This window comes from Staurois parvus, unplaced genomic scaffold (assembly GCF_062004578.1).
Source record: "Staurois parvus isolate SC_StPar_1 unplaced genomic scaffold, SC_StPar_1.0 ptg000205l, whole genome shotgun sequence".
NCBI classification, from domain to species: Eukaryota; Metazoa; Chordata; class Amphibia; order Anura; family Ranidae; genus Staurois; species Staurois parvus.
In genome coordinates, this window is record NW_028318001.1 from 4000979 (window position 1) to 4023760 (window position 22782).

At 39.8% G+C, this 22782-nt stretch overlaps 1 protein-coding gene across 7 annotated transcripts in view; it reads right to left on the reverse strand.

The window, feature by feature from the left end:
* The window catches only part of ST18 (ST18 C2H2C-type zinc finger transcription factor), a 394399-nt gene that overhangs the window by 40811 nt on the left and 330806 nt on the right, over positions 1–22782 (reverse strand). For all 7 annotated transcript variants that reach the window (XR_016312880.1, XM_089678414.1, XM_089678417.1 and 4 more), the window contains 3 exons: positions 14333–14448; positions 5896–5958; positions 1173–1241 (listed from right to left, as the gene is read on the reverse strand). Coding sequence is in view for 6 of the 7 variants with exons in the window: in XM_089678414.1 (XP_089534540.1) it covers positions 1173–1241; positions 5896–5958; positions 14333–14448 (248 nt within the window). In the remaining variant the exon portion in view is untranslated. The remainder of the gene's footprint in view (positions 1–1172; positions 1242–5895; positions 5959–14332; positions 14449–22782) is intronic.

The following is a 22782-nucleotide window of genomic DNA, read 5'->3' on the forward strand; positions in this document are numbered from 1 at the left end:
AATGACAATTGCGCGGTCATACAACATTGTACCCAAACTAAAATTTTATCATTTTCTTCACACAACTAGAGCTTTCTTTTGGTGGTATTTAATAACCACTGGGGTTTATATTTTGTGCTAAATTAACAAAAAAAACAAAAATTTTGAAAAAAACCCAAGTTTTTCTTTGTTTCTGTCATAAAAGTTTGCAAATAAATAATTGCCCTTCATAAATTTAGGCCAGAATGTATTCTGCTACATGTCTTTGGTGAAAATAACCAAAATTAGGATGTATTTTTAGTTTGTAGGAAAGTTATAGAGTTCACAAACTATGGTATAGATCTGAAAATTGATCAATCCTGAAGTACTGACGGCCAATCTAATTTCTTGAAGTCCAAGAATGTCAGAACAGTACAGATATCCCCCAAATGACCCCTTTTTGCAAAGTAGACAGTCCGACGTACTTCATAAGAGGCATGGCGAGTTTTTTGAAGTTGTATTTTTTTGTCATAATTTTTCGGAAAATGAAAAAAAAGTCACAATTTTTTTTTTCACATACTGCTGCCAGTGCAGTACAGCATCATCATATAACTGGCATGGCGGTGATCAGGGACACTGACTGGTGACAGTATGAAAAATTTTTTATTAATTTTTTTTCTTTTTTTAAGATTTTTTTTTCGTATTTCACTTTGACCAAAGTAGCACAATACTACCATAGTAACACTGTACTACTTTGGGGAAGTGATCAGTATTTTTTTTTTTTTTACACAATTTGCTTATATTTTGCCAGGGGTGAAAATTGTAAGTAAAAAATATCAGAAGATCCAGACATATAAGCAGCTGAAGTTACTTATAAATCCCAATTGTCTCTGTAAAAGTTGAGCTTGGTCGCACCCCCTAATGCCTCTCCAGCATCCCAATTATCATTATTTACAATGGGAGACCTCAATGACCCAATGAGTGTCCCAGGATGTTGCAATGATGGGGCCAAGCTCCATTTTCATAGGAAGACTTGAGATTTGATTGCAAACTCAGGTGCCTGTATGTCTGGATCTACTGATTGTTTTAACTTGCAGCTTCCACTGACCTTTTCTCAGTTTGAATTACCCAGGTGTGGTACTGGTTTACTTTACCAGAAAATCTGCATGATGCAAATCTCACAGTGTGATCTGTATCTTGAATGAGACACTTACTTGAGTTCCTGGGAGTTTGCAGCCATCAGAGACTTCAGAGTTTTGTCAGCTAGTGGGCAGCCAGAAACACTGCAAATGACAATGATTAAATCATATTAAATCATATTAAAGTATCTTTGTTGATGTGTCTTTGTTTTAGATACTAAATATTTTGACTTCCTAGTATGCTTCTATTGAATGGTGTCCATATACATGTTGTCTCAGACACAAGTATATCTACAGTTGTGCTCAGAAGTTTGCAGAATTTGTGAAATTTTGGTATTAATATTGGTATTATTTTGGTATTAATATTGAAACAATGACTGATCATGCCAAAAAACTGTTTTTATTTAAGAATAGTGATCGGTGTAGTTGTTTGAAATCAACAGATCCATGAATTTGCTACTTCTTAATAAGTGATTGAACAGCACTGATTGACATATTCAAGGCTTTTGTCAGGGTCCTGTCCACAGCAGAAGTTCTGGCGTTTCTGCTAATACTCTACATGGCCGCAAAAGGACACATCAGCCTCAGTCTGGTGCCAGACAGCCTTTATAAGGAGGCTCATCACTTCCTCTGGTTGCTGGTTTGTTCCTGTTTCCTGTGGCATGTGACTTCCTGATTCCGACCCGGCTTGTACTTGGACCTGTCTGCTCTACTGACCCCCCTGATCTGACCTCGGGTTAGCTAAAGGATACTCGCTCTCTCTCGCTCCTCCATGTATGACCACGGCTATCCCACCTGACCACGTCTGTTCTGTTTCCCACCCGGTACCTGACCTTGGCTCAAACTGACTAACCAGCAAACATCCAAATCCTGGAAGGCTTGCATACCATGCACAGGCGCCTCCAGTCTGCAGACCTATCCCCGTGCACCAGCTGTGCTTGTGAGTGGACCACCAACCAGCACTCCTACAGGCGACCTGTGCAACTTTGGGCCTGACTCCCATTGTCCCACTCTCAGGGGAGTCTGGAACTTAGCCGCAAGGGAAGCCCTCTCTCTATTGGCCTCCATCACCAGGTATGTGATAGCTTTTTACATCTTATATATCCTTTTTCATCTTTATAAAGTTCCATTAACTTGTTATGCAGTTCTTTTGACAGTTCTTTTCTGATCTCCATGGCTCAGTACCTAGCCTGCTCAGTGTACTAACATGAGAGCTAACAAACTCATTGACTATTTATACACAGACACTAATTTCAATTTAAAAGCCACAGATGTGGGAAATTAACCTTTAATTGTCATTTTAACCCATGTGTGTCACCTTGTGTGTCTGTACCAAGGCCAAACAGTCCAGGTTATGTAAACTTTTCATCAAAGCCATTTGGGTGATTTCTGTTATCATTATGATTTAAAAAGGAGCCAACCAACTATGTGATAATAAAGGGCTTCATATGATCACTATCCTTAAATAAAAGACAGCTTTATGGCATGATCAGTCATATTTTCAATATCAGAGCCAAAATTTCACGATTTCTGCCAGAGTATGCAAACTTTTGAGCACAACTGTACACAAATGTGTCTTCAATAAAATATGTGTTGATAATGATGAAGTGATACGTTATATTTTTACTAGCTATCTTAAATGGCGGAATGCCTATAAGGAACTCAAGTAAGAGATAGAACAGCCTTAGAGTCTGATACTGAGCCCAATGTTTGCACTGTAGATAATGAGGGATGGTTCAAACCAGGCTGGTGTGCAGTGCGATCCAGCTGAGATCAACAAAGTAAAGATGTGCTGAGCTCAGAGAAGTACACTGTTTCCTTTTTTCAAAAACAAACTTGATTGAGATGTCACAAAAGCATCTCATAAAGTTCAATTGCCAGCCATGCAGTGTGAGGCAGCAGATTGCCTCCTACTGTGCTGCACTGAGAAAAAGTACTGCTGCAGTACTTTTCTCAGCATACTGTGCCCGTGGTGTGAACCAGGCACAAAGGACATTTTACCTTGTCCATGCAGTGGGACTGTGCTGGAATACCTGCCCAATGCAGTCCTACAACATCTGCTATGAATATACCATGAGAAGTCTACTTTTATAACATTTCAAATGTGGTAAATATGATTATTACTGTGCTCTTTAAAGCTAAACTTCAGGCACAAAAACTTTCCTATATATGTTCTTCAGTATCCACAAAGGTTATGCATGCAGAGCTGTGGGAGGGATCAAGTAGATCCATCCACTACAGGCTGCCTGCAGAAAATCACAGGGGGTGGATACAGGACCAGGAGAGAGAGCAGTAGTAATAGGTCTTATTACAGGAAAAACCTAGACAGAGGCAAAGGGCAGGAGTTGTTTCATGCTGGATTATTATTAAAGAAAGGATATGGAAAAAAGAATGCAAAAAATCATCCAATAATACAGCCCTTGTATTTAGACAACATAGAAACATAGAAAAGTGATGGTGGAAAATAAACTAAGTGGTCCATCGAGTCTGACCCTTTTTTATATTGGTTTTTTTGTTAACTTTTACATTATTCATTTAGTCCAGACTTCTGCTTTGAGAGGCTCAATAGACAGAGTAGACAGATAGAAGGAAGTGCCAAAAGGCTTCCTGGTACAGTTGCAAGAAAAAGTATGTGAACCCCTTGGGATTACGTGGAGTTTTGCATGAATTGGGGATAAAATGTGCTCTGAACCTCATCTAAATCACAACAATAGAAGAACACAGTCTGCTGAACATAAAACCACACAAACATTAGATGTTGCCATGGTTTAATTGCACATAACATGTAAACATTCACAGTGCAGGGAGGAAAAAGTATGTGAGGCCCTAGCTTAATAACTTCTCCCAGAGCTAATTGGAGCCAGGAGTGAGCCAACCTTGACTCCAATCAGTGTGATGATATTGGATGTGTTGCTGACAACTGTCCTGCCCTTAAAAAAACACACACCTGTTTTGGGTTTACTGGTTTCAAGAAGCACTGTCTGATGTGAACCATGCCTCGCAGAAAAGAGCTCTCAGAAGACCTACGATCAAGAATTGTTGACTTGCATGAAGCTGGAAAGGGTTACAAAAGTATCTCCAAAAGCCTTGATGTTCATGTGTCCACGGTAAGACAGACTGTCTACAAATGGAGAAAGTTTAGCACTGTTGCTACTCTCCCTAGGCCTGGTAGTCCTGTAAAAATGATTGCAAGAGCACAGCGCAGAATGCTGCATGAGGTAAAGAAGAATCCCAGAGTGTCAGCTAAAGACCTACAGAAATCTCTGGCACATGCTAACATTTTTGTTGACACATCTACAATAAGGAAAACATTAAACAAGAATGGAGTACATGGGAGGACACCACGGAGGAAGCCATTGCTGTCCAAAAAGAATATTGCAGCACGTTTGAAGTTTGCAAAAGAGCACCTGGATGTTCCACAGCACTACTGGCAAAATATACTGCGGACAGATGAAACCAAGATTGAGTTGTTTGGGAAGAACACACAACACTATGTGTGGAGAAAAAAAGGCACAGCACACCAACATCAAAACCTCATCCCCACTGTAAAACACGGCGGAGGGAGCATCATGGTTTGGGGCTGCTTTGCTGCCTCAGGGCCTGGACGGATTGTTGTCATTGATGGGAATATGAATTCCAGAGTTTATCAAGGCATTTTGCAGGAAAACGTACGACCATCTGTCCGCCAACTGAAGCTCCGCAGAGGATGGGTGATGCAACAGGACAATGACTCAAAGTATACAAGTAATTCAACAAAACAATGGCTGCAACAGCACAGAATATGCCTTCTGGAGTGGCCCAGTCAGAGTCCCATCCCTCAACTCAATTGAAATGCTGTGGCATGACCTTAAGAGAGAGATTCACACCAGACATCCCAAGAATATTGCTACACTGAAACAGTTTTGTGAAGAGGAGTGGTCCAAAATTACTCCAGATCATTGTGCAGGTCTGATCTGCAACTACAGGAAACATTTGGTTGAGGTTATTGCTGCCAAAGGAGGGTCAACCAGTTATTAAGTCCAAAAGTTCACATACTTTTTCCTCCCTGCACTGTGTTTACATGTTATGTGCAATTAAACCATGGCAACATCTAATGTTTGTGTAGTATTATGTTCAGCAGACTGTGTTCTTCTATTGTTGTGACTTAGATGACGTTCAGAGCACATTTTATGCCCAATTCATGCAAAACTCCACGTAATCCCAAGGGGTTCACATACTTTTTCTTGCAACTGTATGTACTAAGTATATACCAGGAAGCCATTTGTCACTCCCTTCTATCTGTCCTTTACCTCGATAAATTATATTTTTTTGCTGTCTCATTTAATTGTAATTATAAAGTACTAGTTTTGTTGTTTTTTGTATTTAACAACAAAGTATACCCTGGAATTTTCTTTAAAATAAATATTTAAAATATAAAGATATAGTATATGTTCAAAATGCAGAATTGGAATTGTACAGAAAATATATAGACAAACTAAAAATGAGCTGACAGGTAATCATTACACAGTAGGCTTGCTAACAGCTGACTGCCTTATTATTCTATGCAGGAAGATCTACACAGCAAAGTGTTCTCTGAAGGCAGATCTGAACCTAACGCTTCAGAATTCTTGTAAAAGTGAAATATTTTAAACCTTTTATTATGCAATGTATATAGGATAAGAGGTAGATGGAGAGAATTACCCGTACATTACCATTTATGTTTTAGTTGTATAGTTTTTTCAGCTGAAATTGCTTCTAAGGCATAACAGTAAAAGACTGAAAGTAACACATTTAATTGTGGCTTCCTTTGGTTTTGTACCTGCGATGAGAAGCATAGTTTCCTGTTACATGACCACTTCCATCACATCCTGGGGTTGGACAACTGTAAAAAAAAACACAAGAATAGATGCTTGGCTTCTTGACATTGCTATATTGTGTTTTAATAATAGTCCCAGTTTTTATTAGCTGATAAACAATAAACAATGGTGATCAATTTTAAACAATTCAAACTGAAAGTCCTGTCTAAGAGCAGGTATTACGTAAGCTGACCATACACTAATCACATTGCAGCCTGTTGCTAAATACATTTGCTTTGTGGGTGGCCATGTCAGCACCATCCTGTGCAGCACCTTTCAAATAAAAAATTGAAGAAGATGCATGGAAAATTGGCAGCCGAACAGTGGCTGTATCCATTCGAATGCAACCACTGTTTGGGTACTCTGACAACCTCCTGTAAAACTTGTCCGTATACAATAGCTGTAGCAGAAGATTTGTCTATCAGTGCTGTATAGTGTGGATGGTGGACTCTGTTGACTGATCGAAATAAATCTATATGTGTAGTGCCATCTGTAGGGGTTGATTTACTAAAACTGGAGAGTGCACAATCTGCTGCAGCTCTGCATAGAAACCAATCAGCTTCCAAGTTTTATTATCAAAGCTTAACTTAACAAGCTGAAGCTAGAAGCTTTTTGGCTATCATGGCTGCACCAGATTCTGAGTGCTCCAGTTTTAGTAAATCTCCTCAATAGTGTCTGCTCCAACATTTATTTGCCAGGAAAACTACAAAAGCTTACCCTGCTCATGTAGTTTTACTTTTTAACTAGGGGTTGATTTCTGGGATAGGCACTGGCAACAGCCATTCCATCTATTCAATAAGATCACTTTAGGGCTACTGGAGGCAATCTGATTAGACAGGCTGGAAAAAAGTGGTCAAGCCTTAACCTAGAAGTCAGAAATGTCAGGCCAGTACTAACCAAGTCATACTTAAAAGAGAAGTATGGGTCAAAAAAATATCAGTACTCGCCTCTATACTGCAGCATCAGAATGATGCTGCAGCCATTCCATGTTGGCAGACTAAGAACTGAGCGATTACATGATCACTGATTGCTAAGTTCTTAGTCTGCTCAGAGTAGAGAGTGGCAACTTTCAGTCACCGCTCTCTCCTGTGCTTCTTCAGAAGTCACTGGAGTACTGAGCTATGGAGGGGGCAGGCAAAGCTGGTCACAGCTCTAAGCCGCCTGCTGAGAGGCAGAGTCAACTGTTAATTAGACAGCTACATGGATCCCGACAATATTGTTGGGATCCTTCCAGAGCCTATAGCAGCTCTGCTCTGTCATCTTATAGTGGGTAACAGCCAGTTACACTGGGTCACAGGAGAATGATAGTAAGAGTACTTCTGGGACCCACAAGAGAAGTATGGCCAAAAGAGCTTTGGTCATACTTCTCTTGTAACCAAAGAGACAAATAGAGGTGGTTAATAACAGCAAAATAGTTTATAGGTTCAATCCAAACTTTAAAGACTACTCTAAACTATAATGACTTTTTTTCAGTGCTTTAAGAAAAAGGGACAGTCTTTAATCAGCTTTATAAAATTTTCATCATGGAGAAAAATCTCCACACCCAACCGCAAGTATAACTGTCTCTCATCTGTATGTTTTATTAACCATGAATTGTCATATTATGGATGATCTGATCAGGCACGTCACATGCAAAACATAGGATGTAAGCCAACAAGCTACAGTATCTGTATTCTATACATTGCTCCTAACTGTATTTGTTAAAGTGCATTAACACAATAACCTCCATAAATAAAAATCTACCTGCCCCCCAAGCATAGCCTAAAATATATGCTGTTCTAGCTTTTCCAGTGACTTGGCAGAATTGTCAGAATGTATTTGTGGCAGTTAGGGTGAGAATTTTGCTCCCCTATGCCCCTGGTGCTTTTCCCCACTGGGGTCCTAGCTAAAAATTGCTCACCATGGCTCTCACCGTGCTGCACTTCTCATCTCACTTCATACAAGCTCCTCTGCACATCCAGAGGAAATTATGGGGCAATGCTGTCAATGCTCCTGTTCCACGGCAGCTGCTGGTCTCATTCCAGCATCCCAGTTTTGGCTGAGCTGCACTCGACCTGTCTCACTGTCCACCTGCAGGGTGACTGGTGTAGAAACAGTCTACGGGTGGAGTCTAAACCTGTTTTGAACTTGCCATGCCCTTAGTGTCATGCATGTGATAGTGTTTGCAACACGTGCTTCAAGCTCCCTGTTTGCCTACCTTGTTCCCATACCTTGACCTTTTCCATTGCATAATCCCAGCACTGCCAGCTAGTTTTGATTCCATTGTTGTTGACCTTGGATTGGACTATTCTCTGAACTCAGGCTGCCTTTTGACCACGGATTTGACCCTGACAACTCTCTGAACGTTTTCTGCCCTGAACCTAGACTGCCATTGGACCTATCTGCCAACTGCAAGTACCTGTTTGCTGAACTTAGCCTGCCCCAGTGTGGTGGCCAGGCACTATAGCAGTGTGTAAGAGACCCGGGGCCAAGTGAGTTCCAGTAGGCCTGCTTGCCTAATGGGAAAGGGGGCTGCCATAGGTGAAGAACACAAACTCAGCTGTAGTGCCTGACCACCAATGCTAGGGGTAGGAGTGACAGGCAGGAGAGAGGACAGATGTTGTTTAAAATAAATCTAGAAGACTTTCTATAGTTAGAAATTGAAGGAGGGCTGGAAGTTCCAAATTAAATATTTATAAATGTTCTTGCCCTCCACAACACACGTTTTTCTCACTGGGAAGGACAACAAGTATAGGAACAGGAACATTAGGCAGATCAGTGGTGCCTAGTTCTTGAATTTTAATGAGACAATTCAATAACAAAGAGAACTTAAATGTACATTGTAGTAAGTATCAGTTCTTTGCTGCTTCTAGTGATCAGACTGATAAAAGCTGATTTCTTGTTGTTTGCTATAAGTGTTATTGTTCTCTCTTTCCATTTCCATAAGCCAATAGATTTCTAAATAGATAATCTAAATAGTAGTCCTTGATGTTTGAAATGTAAGTTCGACTCGAACATCGGCTGTTCATGTGTTTGGTGAACACACAAATGGTAAGGGAATTCGGTGGGTCAGATGCAATGCTTGGGCCAATCACAGTACAATTGGGTGGAGTTAGCAGTGACATTACTGCTAGCTCTGCCCAATTGTTTACATCTGACCGGCAAATGTCAGATAGCGGTGAGTGCTCAGCGGGTGGGACGGGATGACGGGCGTGGGTTTTTTTTTATTTTGATGCCGTAATTGACGATGGATTACAATGATGGAACCATTTTTTTGCCTTTTTTTTTTAAAGGACTTGTATAAAACTGTTGTTGCGGTTTTATTCACATTTTACACTTTTGTGGTGAATAGATATGGGGTACTTATTCACTAAGGAGGGGGGCTGGGATTTGGGGGCCCCTTGTTAAAGGGGCTTCCAGATTCCAATAAGTTACCCGCTGCAGACATCCACGACCACAGCCCAGGGTTGTGGGGAAGAGTCACTTGTCCCCATCAACATGGGGAGAAGGTGCTTTTGGGGGGGGAGCCCCCCTACCCCAAAGCACCTCCCAATGTTGAGGGCATGTGGCCTGGTACAGTTTAGGAGGGGGGTCCTCGCCCCCCCCCCCCCCTTTTCTGGCTTGCCAGGCCTTTGCTTGGATTAAAGATCTGGTAGGAATTGAGGAAGGACCCCACACTTTTTCCCCCCATTTTTTTGGGGTGGGGCTCCCCTTAAAAGTCATCTTTTTTTACTGTGGGGGTCCCTTCCAAACTTCTTACCAGACTTATAGGGTCTGGTATGGATTAACCCACACTGGTATTTTTTTTTTTTTTATAAAAATGTCAGTTCTGCTGCAGCAGGTTCTATACATTGTATAGATGTGCAAATTTGCAGGTAGTTTAAGGAGACCCCCAGGTATGATATTTAAAGGAACTTTTCAGGGGTTTTTCAAAAACAGTAATTTTTGAATTTTTTTTTCACTGATTCATGTCCCTCAGGGCAGTACTGGAGTCTCCATACCGCTTTTTAATGCCAATAACTTGCATATAAGCCTTCAAATGGGCACTTTTGAATTTACATATTCAAGTCCTATGGACCTGCATTAAGTTTGAAGTTTGTGGTCAAACCTTAGTTAGGTTCAAATGTTCACAAGTGTACCGAACAGAGGGGTGTTCGGCCCATCACTATTTCTAAATATATAGGAACTTTTATATACCATACTGCACATTGTTTTTAATTAGAAATTTTAAATAATAACCAACGGCAATAAAGACATTTTGATATCAAGCCTCATTTTCATATAAAAAAGAGTGGAATTTTAGGATAGGCCTAAAAAGTTTGACATTTAGTAGCTGATTCATTGAAACTAGAGAAAACCTTAATCATTCAAATTTTTTTTCACTTTTCAGCCTCTAAGATTATACTATCCTTTAAAAATGCATATGCTATTTCTGTATGTTTGTGTTTAGAAACCCACAATGTTTAAAAATGTTAATATAAGTCAAGTATAAGGACTATGCAAATTAAATTAAGGTACTGTAAATAGCTTACAGTACTACAGATATTAGAGATATTTGTTTCATTAGAAATGAATACTCCTGATGTTATTTGTATGTACTTGTAAATTTATCTGGAATAAATAGTATTGTGTAAGTAGTGGTCTCAGGAAGAATGCAGTACTTCTGCATATCCACAAGATGGCAATAAACTGCAGGCATTTTCCAAAAAATGTATGTTCTCTCTTTTTGAGTGAATATAAATTATAAAAATTAATTTAAATAAAATGTAATGGGAAAATAAGTTTAAATTCATGAATGGAAATATAAAATGTATGCAGAAATTCACAACTGTGCTTTTAGGTATATCTTTTAGCTTAGTGCACATTTTTCAGAAAGAAAACTTGTTCAGAAGTTGCTGTTCCTAGAAACCACCTCTATTCCTAGAAACTCTGGGGTAGATTTACTAAAACTGGTGCACTCAGAATCTGGTTCAGCTGTGCATAGTAACCAATCAGTTACTTTGTTCAACTAAGCTTTGATAATAAAACCTGGAAGCGGATTGGTTTCTATCCAGAGCTGCATCAGATTTTGCACTCTCCAGTTTTAGTAAATAACCCCCTCTGTAATGTTGTTGTCACATCTTGGATAGTAATAGAGTGACTCTGAATATAATTTACTGTAGCACTTTCTACAGCTAATGCTATCTTTAAAGCGGAGTTCCACTCAAAAGCAGAAGTTCCGCTTATTTGCCTCCTCCCCCCTTCACCTTTTGGGAGGGAGCGGATACCTGTTTTTGACAGGTACCCGCTCCCACTTTTGGCTCAGGTTGCTGCGGCAAAGTGAGCCGGACATTCAGCCCCCCTGCTACCTCCCACAGTCTCCTGGGAACCATCACAGGTCCCAGTAGACTGCTGGACCAATGAAAATGCACAGCAGGAATTGTGCATGTGCAGTGGGCACCCGTCTCTGAAGCCGCAAGCTGTCACAGCCTGGTGCCTACAGCTCTGAGGCCGACGCCGGAGAGAGAAGAGGCAAATAAGGGACGGCGAGGGTGAGCACATTGCTGGACCCTGGGACAGGTGAGCGTGTGTTTATTAAAAGTAAACAACTACAGTTTTTGTAGTTGCTGACTTTTAACCTCCCTGGCAGTCTGATTATGTCAATATTTTTGAATGTCAAAGCAGTACATTGTTTTGCATGGAAATTTGTTGTTTTATATTGTAGGCCTGCAATTCTTAGGAATATCTCACTTAAATCTGTCCATACAAGAGTCTAATAAACATCCCGGGTATGATAAAGTTTGAAACACAAAATCATAAATTATAATATAACAAATAATTATAAAAAAAATAATATAATAATAATAAATTTAATTCAATAATGTAATCAAACCAAAAACACTGAAATTTGAAATAGAGCGCCAAGTTCGCACATCACTGAGCAAAGTCGCAGAATCGTTGCTGTCGTCACTTTCAGTGTCTGATGACGAATTTCCTCACAAATCACAATCTCTCAATTCTGTGAGTGATTCTAATTTACTACCACTGTTTTCTAGCTGGTCTAAAACCGCTTTTGACCTAAAGGAATGCTTTTTGGATGCCATGGACGTTCTCAAGTTTCCAGGCAGAAAGAATGGTAAAAGTGCAGGCAGGGTACAGGACAAAGCACTAGGGACAAAATTTAGGTGAAATGGTTTGAAACAGTAATGTTATCCTAACAGATTACAATGTATTGTGTGTATGTCATGTTTTTACTTTTTTTCGCGATGCTCGCAGGGAAGAGAACCCAGAAGACGGATGGACATGGCCAGAGGAAACAGCAGAAGGACAACGGGGATCACAGGACAAGGTAAGTTACACTACAGTGTAATCCCGAGTGTGGCTCGGGGTTACCGCTTTTGGTACTGAAAATTAACCCCGAGCCACACTCGGGATTACCGCTAGGAAAGTTAATAACCACAAAACTGACTGGAAATCTGCTTTAAACTAGAAAATAGATATTGTGGTAGACTTATAGACTGTCAGGAGTATGGCTTTAGCAAAAAGTACATCTGCTGTCATGTTAGCCCTCTTGTACAAACCAAACTCATTTCAGGAGCATTTTACATAAAATAAGGAGAGGTACAGTAAGCTCTCCATCCCTTCCATAAGAGGTCCATTCCACATCTACAGAATTTTCAGAATGTAGACATGACCAATGTGGACCCATTTGATATCATTTCCACCCTAGGCAAAAATGTTTTTATTTTTGTTTGTGTTTGATAGATTAGGGAAAACCCCTATCAGGTTTTTATTGCTGTCTTTGTCCCCACAAGGCAGATGTTTTCTATTTATCATCACCAAGTCAGAAAGATTAGAAGTCTAAAATGTTTTACAGGTACAAGAGGTGTAGGGAAATCTTACAATGCGGACGCCTAGTTTGGTGGCAGAAATTAACTCCTTGCCATGAAGTTCCACTTTTAATTTTGAATTGCCCATTTAAAATAATGCTTAGAGGCCCTTTCACATTGCACTTCATTGTGTTACTTCTGTGTGTTGCAACATGTTACATGCTTTTGAATGGCAGCCCAACTTACACAGCTCAGCACAATTTACTTTCATTATGAGGCATCTATGTGTTGTTATGCACTGCATATGTGTTTTATTTGTGCATTAAGATGTGCTTTCAGACCAATCAGAAAATGGCAGTTAAAACAAAAATAAAGTTCCGCTGTCACAAACTGCAAGCAGGGTTGGCTCAGTATTGCAGAAGAAATATGCGATGTCTCGTTTGCAATAAAATACACCTTATGCCATTCTCTGGCATGTAAACTGAGCTGTCCATGTACAGCTCAGCTTACATCAGTGGATCCCAAACTGTGGCTCGGGGGCCATATGCGGCCTTTTGCTTGCTTTTATCCAGCCCTTGGGCCACTTTTCACCCCACTGTCAGCAACAATGGAGCATAGTTTCTTCCCCCTGACACCAACATTGGGGCATTATTTCTCACTGACGCCAAGGATGGGGCATTATTCCTTTCACTGACACCAACAATGGGGCGCTATTCCTCCCCCTAATACCAAAAAAGGGACACTGTTTACTCCCACTGACACCAAGACATTTTCTAGTCCCGCTGGCCACAGTCTGGCCCTCCTAAAGTTTGAAGCACAATAAACCGGCCCTTTGTTTAGAAAATTTGGAAACCTCTGGCTTACATCATTGGAATAGTCCCTGTGTGCTGAAATTACTGACTCCTGCACATGATCAGGATTTACATCATGCCACCCTGGCCACTGAAGATGATCGAAGATTGGCACATAGAAGAAGATGCTGGCACTGGTGAGGGATGAGCACCGTTGGAAAAAAGGTAAATTTAGCTCCTCTGTAACTTCTGATTAACAGCTACGAACAAATAAGCAAATCCAATTTTTTTTGCCTAAGCTTTAACCAATTTCAGTGTAAATCAAATATAAGTAACTTTACGTTCAATGGCATTTGGGTACAAAGAATGTCAGCCACTCCAAATAAGCAGAAGTAATATCAAAGTCCACAGTACAGAGAGTTTGCAGTTTTACCAATACAATACAACATTATTGTGCTATCATTCTCTATCTATAGTTTTTCTTCAAAATCCAGCAAAGGGTAATCTAGATTATGGCACCCAAAATCATGCCAAAAAATATGACATCTTGTTTATTTTTCTTTTTAGCAGCAAAAATGACAATCAAATGCCAAAATGACTTTTCTTACAGCATTTACTGCGAAGGTTACCGACTGTGCTTTCCTTATCTGAGCATTATTTAAACAAATATGTGTAACAGATCTACTGTCAAGAACAATAGGTAATAAAACTGTTATTTCATTTTTAATTTTTCCTACAGTTACACTTTAAATAAGAGGCTCAATGGCCTTGTTTGCAAATATTCTGTCACAGATAGAAGGAAAAAAATGTAACAAACATACGTAATGAGCTCCTTCTTCATATCCCTTGAATGAAACTTTGATTTAGGGCTGGTCATTGTGACATCTCCAGAGTATTTGGTCTCATCTGTGTTTTCCGAACAGCTTCCAGGATCCAGCTGGAACAATAATGTAGAAATGTATTTAGTTTGTATTTTATTATTGTCTTTTTGAATATCACCAAGAATTTTGCAGCTGGCTAAGTGGGTGGAGCCTATACCTAGCTAACCTAAAATGTAGATTGTGTCTTTTTCATTGAATATAAATCCACACATTAGGCCACCTCATCCATAAATTATTCATGAATGTCCCATTCTATCCTGTAACATATACCTTTTTTTTCATCCAGCAAATATACTTCATTTTTAGCTAACATATCACTTTATCCTCTTTCCACCAAGTGTATGCATATATGCAGGCTCAGGAAAGTGTGCCTTTATCTGTGGGTGCTGCATATACACCGTGTTTGTGCTGGGAACATGCTGCACAGCACACTCCCAGCACAGTGGCCGAGCTGTCAGTGACAGCTCTGAGTCTTGTACTAAGCAATCAGGAACCACGAGGCCCAGTTCCCAATCACCAGATTGCTGTGATAGCCTCTGATTGGCTATCATAGTGATCAGTCACTTTACAGCCCAACCCTGTGTTGTTTTCTCCTCTTAAATGGAGAAAAAGATGCATTGGGGTTTATTTACTAAAACTGGAGAGTGCGAAATCTGGTGCAGCTCTGCAAAGAAACCAATCAGCTTCCAGTTTTTATTGTCAAAGTTTAATTGAACAAGCTGATGACAGATGCTAATTGTCTACCATGCACAGCTGCACCAGGTTTTGCGCTCTCCAGGTTTAGTAAATCTCCCCCATTGCATCTTTTCCACTTTGAGAAAGTGCACTACTACAGGTACAAACAACTAACATACACATACACAATTTATTTTGAGTTGTTCTTTGGTGGTAGGTTATGATAATAGCAAGAAATATATAGATAACCTTTAAAAAAGATTTTTTTTACTATTTTGTGCCAGTTTTCCTTATGGTATTAAAACAAATTAGGAGATATCCAGTACCACTTATCACCAAATGAAAGCCCAATTTGTCTTGAAAAGAAACAAGTTATAATTCACCCTGACAGACTAAGTAGTTGCAATGGCATGCACAGTTTTACTAACACTGCAAAACGGTGTTCAGACATTAACAATTGTTTTACCCTCCATCATGAAGGCGTTAAGGTGGATTGCACTTTAAGATCAGTTCAGTTTTTATACATTTATCAGCTCCATTATACTCCCTAATAATTAGGATAACAGTTTGACAGATAACTGCTGACCAAAAAAAAAACCACTACAATAGCAATCCTATATAAACTGTCAACCAGTAGCCAAATAAACAATACAGTGGGCTAGGGGTGGACCTCATCACATGCTGTGTAGATCATTATTTAAGAGTATTTTAGCCCAACATTTCATATTCCTAATATGTGCCTGCTGTACCATTTACTTGTATGAACAAGTACTGTTTCCTGTTCTCTTTGTGTGAAATCCATGGTGTGCTTGTCAGACCCTCTGCTTTCCTATTACAAACTGGCCACACTAAGAATGAGAACACACCACAGTCAGGTGTCCGTTTATGACACACAGAATAGCTGAGATTCAGAGGATCACAGCTACAGTTGTGACCAAAATTATTCAACCCCCACTGAAATTGAGTGTTTTGGCCAGTTTGACATTGCTTTTGATCATTCAGTCATCTTGCTTACATTTACATTAAAGAGGCACTTGTAGGTCAGACAAATATAACATAACAGTTATAATGAAATAACCACAAATGTCTTTTCTGTGCTCACAGCATTATCAGTTTTATTCAACCCCCAAGTGACATTCAATCTTAGTACTTAGTACAGCATCCTTTTACAGTTATAACAGCTTTTAAACGTGAAGCATAGCTTGACACAAGTGTCTTGCAGCGATCTACGGGTATCTTCGCCCATTCTTCATGGGCAAAGGCCTCCAGTTCAGTCACATTCTTAGGCTTGCGCACTGCAACTGCTTTCTTTAAGTCCCACCAGAGGTTCTCAATCGGATTTAAGTCTGGTGACTGCGATGGCCACTCCAAAATGTTCCAGCCTTTCCTCTGCAACCATGCTCTAGTGGACTTGGAGGTATGCTTGGGATCATTGTCCTGTTGAAAGGTCCAACGTCTCCCAAGCCTCAGGTGTGTGACGGACTGCATCACGTTTCCATCCAATATCTCCTGGTACTGAAGAGAATTCATGGTACCTTGCACACGCTGAAGCTTCCCTGTACCTGCAGAAGCAAAACAGCCCCAAAGCATGATTGACCCTCCACCATGCTTCACAGTAGGCAAGGTGTTCTTTTCATCATAGGCCTTGTTCTTCCTCCTCCAAACATAGCGTTGATCCATGGGCCCAAACAGTTCTAATTTTGTTTCATCAGTCCACAGAACACTATCCCACAACTTTTGTGGTTTGTCCACATGGCTTTTGGCATACTGCAGTCGACTCTTCTTATTCTTTGGAGACAGCAAGGGGGTACGCCTGGGAGTTCTGGCACGGAGGCCTTCATTACGCAGTGTGCGTCTTATTGTCTGGGCTGAAACTTCTGTACCCACATCTGACAAATCTTTTCTCAGTTCCTCAGCAGTCACACGGGGACTTCTCTCCACTCTACGCTTCAGGTAGCGCACAGCAGTCGAAGTCAGCATCTTCTTTCTGCCACGACCAGGTAGCGTTTCAACAGTGCCCTTTGCCTTGAATTTGCGAATGATGCTTCCTAAGGTGTCTCTTGGTATGTTTAACATCTTTGCAATCTTCTTATAGCCATTGCCCTTCCTGTGAAGAGAAATCACCTCTTCTCTTGTCTTCCTGGACCATTCTCTTGCCTTCACCATGTTTGTAACCACACCAGTAAATGTCTAGAAGGAGCTGAGTATCACAGTCATTTTAAAGCTGCCTAATTGGTGCTTATTATGCTTGATTGCTGCTCGGTGACATCCACAGGTGTTTTCAATACCTGATGGAAAGCACCTGTATGAACCTCTGTTCTTCAGAGTGGTAGTCTTTAAGGGGTTGAATAATTGTGGCAATGAAGAAACCACATAAGAACCATTTACTACTGTATTACATAAACAATTGATGTCATTTTAGTTGCATTTGGGTAGTTACAACGTCCTTGTAGGATTTGATTCTGAATACAATTCCAAATGTACACTATAGTCCCTAAACCCCTTTACAGCATTGGGGGTTGAATAATTTTGGTCACAACTGTATTCTCTGGTCATTCACAGTTTATGACACCCAGGAGAATATGTTCAGCCCTTCTCTGGAGATCTGTGTTCTCCCTCCAGATTCTCCAGCCCAGAGCTGGAGAATTGGAGGGACCACAAACTAAGCAGAGATAATTTACATCTGCTTAGTAAACTGATCTTTTACTGTAATCTCGCGAGATTATAGTAAAATCAGCCGTTTTCCAGCGTTTTTAGACCGTTCTCCCTTCGTTTGGAGAACTGATCTACATATGCTTCATAAACGGCATTCACAGAAGAACTGTGTTCTCCGAGAATACCGGAGAACTGAGCAGCGATCTATTACTGCTGGTTCATAAACGAACACCTCAGTTCTCTAGCTATGCTGGGAACTCAGCCTACTCTTCTCCAATGCTCAGACTTGCTATGAAATGCTTCCCTACCCCCATTCTACACAGCCTTTTACTTGGAGGGTCAGTGTGATGCTGTTTCTCCTCTTCCAGCTCTTATGCAGCTGTGAACAGAGTGAATATAATCACTTATAAAATGGGTAAAAAGTATATATATTATGTTTTTTATTTCTATACACATATGGTTTGCCTTTCTTGTCTTTCGTTTCTATTTTAAACTGAATGGGTTTTACAAGGTGAGAGTTTACATATACATTAACTTGCAAACCCTCTTTAGTGCACCAAAGAAGCCCTCTGGATGATAATGACCCAAACTTCTACAATTCAAACGTAACCTGTAATGAGAAAGCACTACTGCTGAACTCTTTCTGAAAATGCTATTCACCTGGCTGTCACTGGTATCTGTAGTTATCCAGTCATTGGCCCATAGGAAGTATGCAGCTGATGAAATGCAAACTCTTGTTTTGCATATGTGTTCCAGTGTGTGTATTGAAGCCCAAGGATCAACAAGATAGCCAAGAAGCTAGCATTTCCACAAACAGAGGTCAGCATTGGCATCTCAGTCAAAGGCTTACAGACATAGCATGTCCCCTGTTGAACTCAAGAGGGTTTTTAAAGTAATAAATGTAATAGCAAACATTTTGCCATGCTTGTTCTGTGGGAGTCTAAAATGTTATAAAAGCTGTCAGGCCGTTCATTTATTTTGGACAATGCATCATCCTTTGCAGGAAGATTCAGTAGGTGGCACAGCATTTCATTGCGGGGAATGCAGATCCTTGTTACATGAGTCCTTACTGAGATCTGTAGAGGGCTGTGCTGGGGACCAGGGAACACTTGGCTTGCAGTTTTTTAGGCTTGTGTGTGTGGTCAATCAGAAAATGAGGATATTGACAACCATAAAATTTCATACAAGCAGAGTGGCCAGCTGCATAAAAATGTACCTCCTATGAGTTTCAATGCAAACTTCTGTTTGATTTAAATGTACTTGCACGTGCTCCATGTGATTATGATATATGCATCAAGGATTATTTTTACTCACCAGTGGAATGGGTGAGTAGAAACATTCTAGGTGTCTGATTCAAATAAAAAGATAACGCTCCTACCAGTACTGGAACAAGTGTGTACAAATCGAACTGAACAGGGTAAAATGTCATAAACTGCCTTTCACACCTACCCTGGTAACAGGACATCTAACCATTTTAGTGAAGCATAAATCTAGAATATGCAAATGTAATAATGGTTTTATTTACTGTGAGCTCATAGCACCAAGAGGAATTAAGCAGAGCATTATCCAATATTTTTTCTCATATTCCAATTCAAATATAACAAAGGCAGGCCTTTATTGCCATGCTACGTAAGCTTAAAAACAAGTCTTTATCTCTTCGCTGACCTTTCTGGTTATTTATCAATAAAAAGGTAAAGTCAGCCATCTGTTGTTTTGTAGGTTGAGTGGGTGTTTTTTTAATGATTCAAAATTAAAACAAAGGTATAGTGCATAAATAACTTTTGTCCTTTAAAGTTAAATTCTAAGCAAATGTTACTTTGGGGACCTAATTGCTGTGTACTTTTACCATGGTGTTAATGAGTAACTAAGTCTTAAATTTTATTTTTGCTGGATAAAGACCTCTTATAATGCTCATGAAAGTCCTGAGTATGCCCAGCTGTCGAGGAAGTACAAGTCTTAGCATGCTTCGAACATGTCTGTGGAAATGCCTTAAATTCATCAAAGTCTGCCTTGGAAGCCTAAGTTTATCTAAAACAAAAATATAAAAAGTCAGAACAAGGGATAATACTTACCTTGAGTGAGATGTATCCCTTATGCTGCTGTATACTCCTTTCACCAAAATCTTCCCCTTTTGATGCCTCCCCCTTCCCCACCATAATATTTTGATATGGTGGAGGTTAATAAAACTAAGGGACTGTAACCGTACACCTCAAGAGTGCTCAACTATGTTCACTCTTCCCATTCAGCTTCTCCATTCAAAGTGGTCCATACTACAGTTCCCATAATGACACAGGATCTATGAATGATGGACAGGTAGATGATTGAAAGATCTGTCCCCTCCATTCATAGATGGTGTTTCATTCATAGAAGCTGTAGTATTGTCTTCCATAAATAGAGCAGTTGGGCATAAAACGCAGGCATAGTCAAGAACTCTTAGTGTATGACTGTCACAGCCCCTTAATTCTATTAACCCCCATCACACCAGAAGAATACAGTGGCCAAGGTGGGGGGCATCAGAGGAGGAAGATTTCATCAAAAGGAAGACACAGTAGCTCAAGGGACACATCTCACTGAAGGTAAGTAATGTAACTTTTGCTGATTTTGTAGGCATTTATTGTAGGTAAATTTAGTATCCTGTTGATCTAAAGTTCAGATTGTAAAGTATTCATTATTTCTTCTAGATCTTTAATGACTAGGGAAAAATAAAAATGATCCACATGAATCCAGATTAGATATGGATTCCCACTATTGACAGGTCATAGATGAATCTTAAAATTAACTATCTATTAAAATTAACTGCCGTGCGACACATCACCCAGAAATTCACAGACTGTGAGATTCCATTGGAGCCTGCTTTCTTTTTATTGCACCACCATACCACCCCTAGCTCAACCTTCCAATACTTGATTGTGCCACTTCTACCCAAAGCAGCACAGAGCTGTATTCTGGACTTTCAGAAACAACAACAGATGCATTCCATTGCCATCTGGATGACTAAAATCATTGACATCAACAGAACTGAGGATTTCATTTCAACAACAAAAAAGTATTTGCAAAAAAAAAAAAATGTTTTAGTGGTATGAATTCTTCTACACTCCTGAACATACATATTTGATGGAAATGTCTTAGCTTAAAGTATTTTTGCCCAGGCATGAACTGTTCTCTTGGACCTGGTAGAGGAAGAAGCAGATACTTCCTCTACATTCCCTTCATTGCATTTGGTCCCCTTCCGGTGTTTGTCCACCTTTTGGTTTTCCCTTACTCCCTCCTACCCATCCCCTTTTCTTCCTGGACTTCCTATTACTTTTTTATTTTCCTTACTTTAGCTCCACTAGGTTTTATTCTGCAAAGGATATTTTGTGAGAAACTGTGCTATCTATGATAGCATCTTTTCTTTCAAGACCATGTTGTCTCTGCAGGCTATGCCTGGTTGATGATTTACTTTGCTAATGCTACTGGATATGTAAATATTGATATTCTGTTGATCTCTGGATTATGATTTTAAGTTCATGGCATCACTACTTTTTTGAGTTGTTATGCAACATGCATAACCTTTGTATTCTTGCATATTTATAACTATCTATATAACTATCCGTGTGAACTTAGTATTCACAATTTTCCCCTGCAGTACAGTTGGTGTTCTAAATCATGAAATTGGAAAAATTGGAGTTCTACAGGTAACATATCTTATGGATAGGTGAGCTAGCCTTCCAAAGACACAGATCCTATTATTATTTATTTCCAATCAAGATAAAAAGGTGGGTTTCTAGGTCATCATGGTGAGGCCAAAGTAGAAACTCACTTTTGTATTATAAAGTTTTGTATTGTAGAGAGATCACTACCTCTGGGTAGTTATTAACACAGCCCTTGAAGTAGATGTAAACTCTGCTTTTCTTTATCCAAATGCTGTAGATCATAAATAATTGTCATTTAAAAAAATTACAATTCTTGTTTTTAGAGAAAACCTCTCACGTAGTTAAAACAATCAGAACAACAATGCCCTGTATAGAAGCAGGTTTATGCTTAATAGTTTGGTGGCCAGCTTGCTGAAACAAGCTCTCTTGTTGAGCTACAGTATGTACATTGATAATATAGTTCACTTTCTGGCTACTCTGGTTCCTCCTTCCAACCCCTGGTTGCTGTAGGACATAGTAGTGAAAAATAAGTCAGAAGAAGGAACCAAAGCAGTCATCAGGAGGCATGCTATTTAAAACGCAGACCTGCGGGATAGTATCAATGCACAGAACTTTGACAGAGACCAAAGTTTTAGAAAACCACCCACCAGAAATGTAAGTTTAAGGTTGGCACTTTTAGGGAGTAATGCTATTTTTCCCCCAACAGGGTCACTTTTACTTTTTTATCCTTTGTTGCATTTCAGTAATGCTGATCTCCTGCAGCCACATCCTGCTTACATGCTTATACTTCAGTGATGACAACCTGACAGCTGATAGTGATAATAGTGGATCATGCCTGTGTATGTTGCATTGGCCACTTGAAGTCTCCATCAGAAATGTCACTGGGTACACAGGGCAACAATGAAGAGGAGGGAAAGAGAGTTTTTACTCTATAACAGTTAGTGCCTAAGCAATCACATTTATGGTCACCAGGTATTAGTATGTCTGGTAATGAAAGCTACCATACTAAAAATCGATTGTCAGTCCATCGGTAATTTAATTGTTCCAGAGACAAATTTTTCTAGGCAAATATTATTTGACAATAATCTCTGCCCTCAATGAGGATGTCCAGTTTAGAAAAGTGGGTAGTCCTGCTGTTTCCAAAGTGGATATTCCTGCTGTTTCTATAATGACTCTTTCTGGCAGCCATTATGGTATGCAAAACAAAAAACTTCTCAGTATTATGTACCAGTCTTAAATTAAGTCAGAATTAAGCCAAGAAAGGCCAGATCAGAACTTGCTTCAAACCAAGTCCATAATTGAAGCAATAATTTCCTAGCTGAAGTTGGTATTTGCATAATAGTGTGGGTTTTGGTGTTTCCAGATTTGTAATCTCATCCATTAACATAACTGTACCTGAATATCTAAAGGTTTCTGCACCTTCCC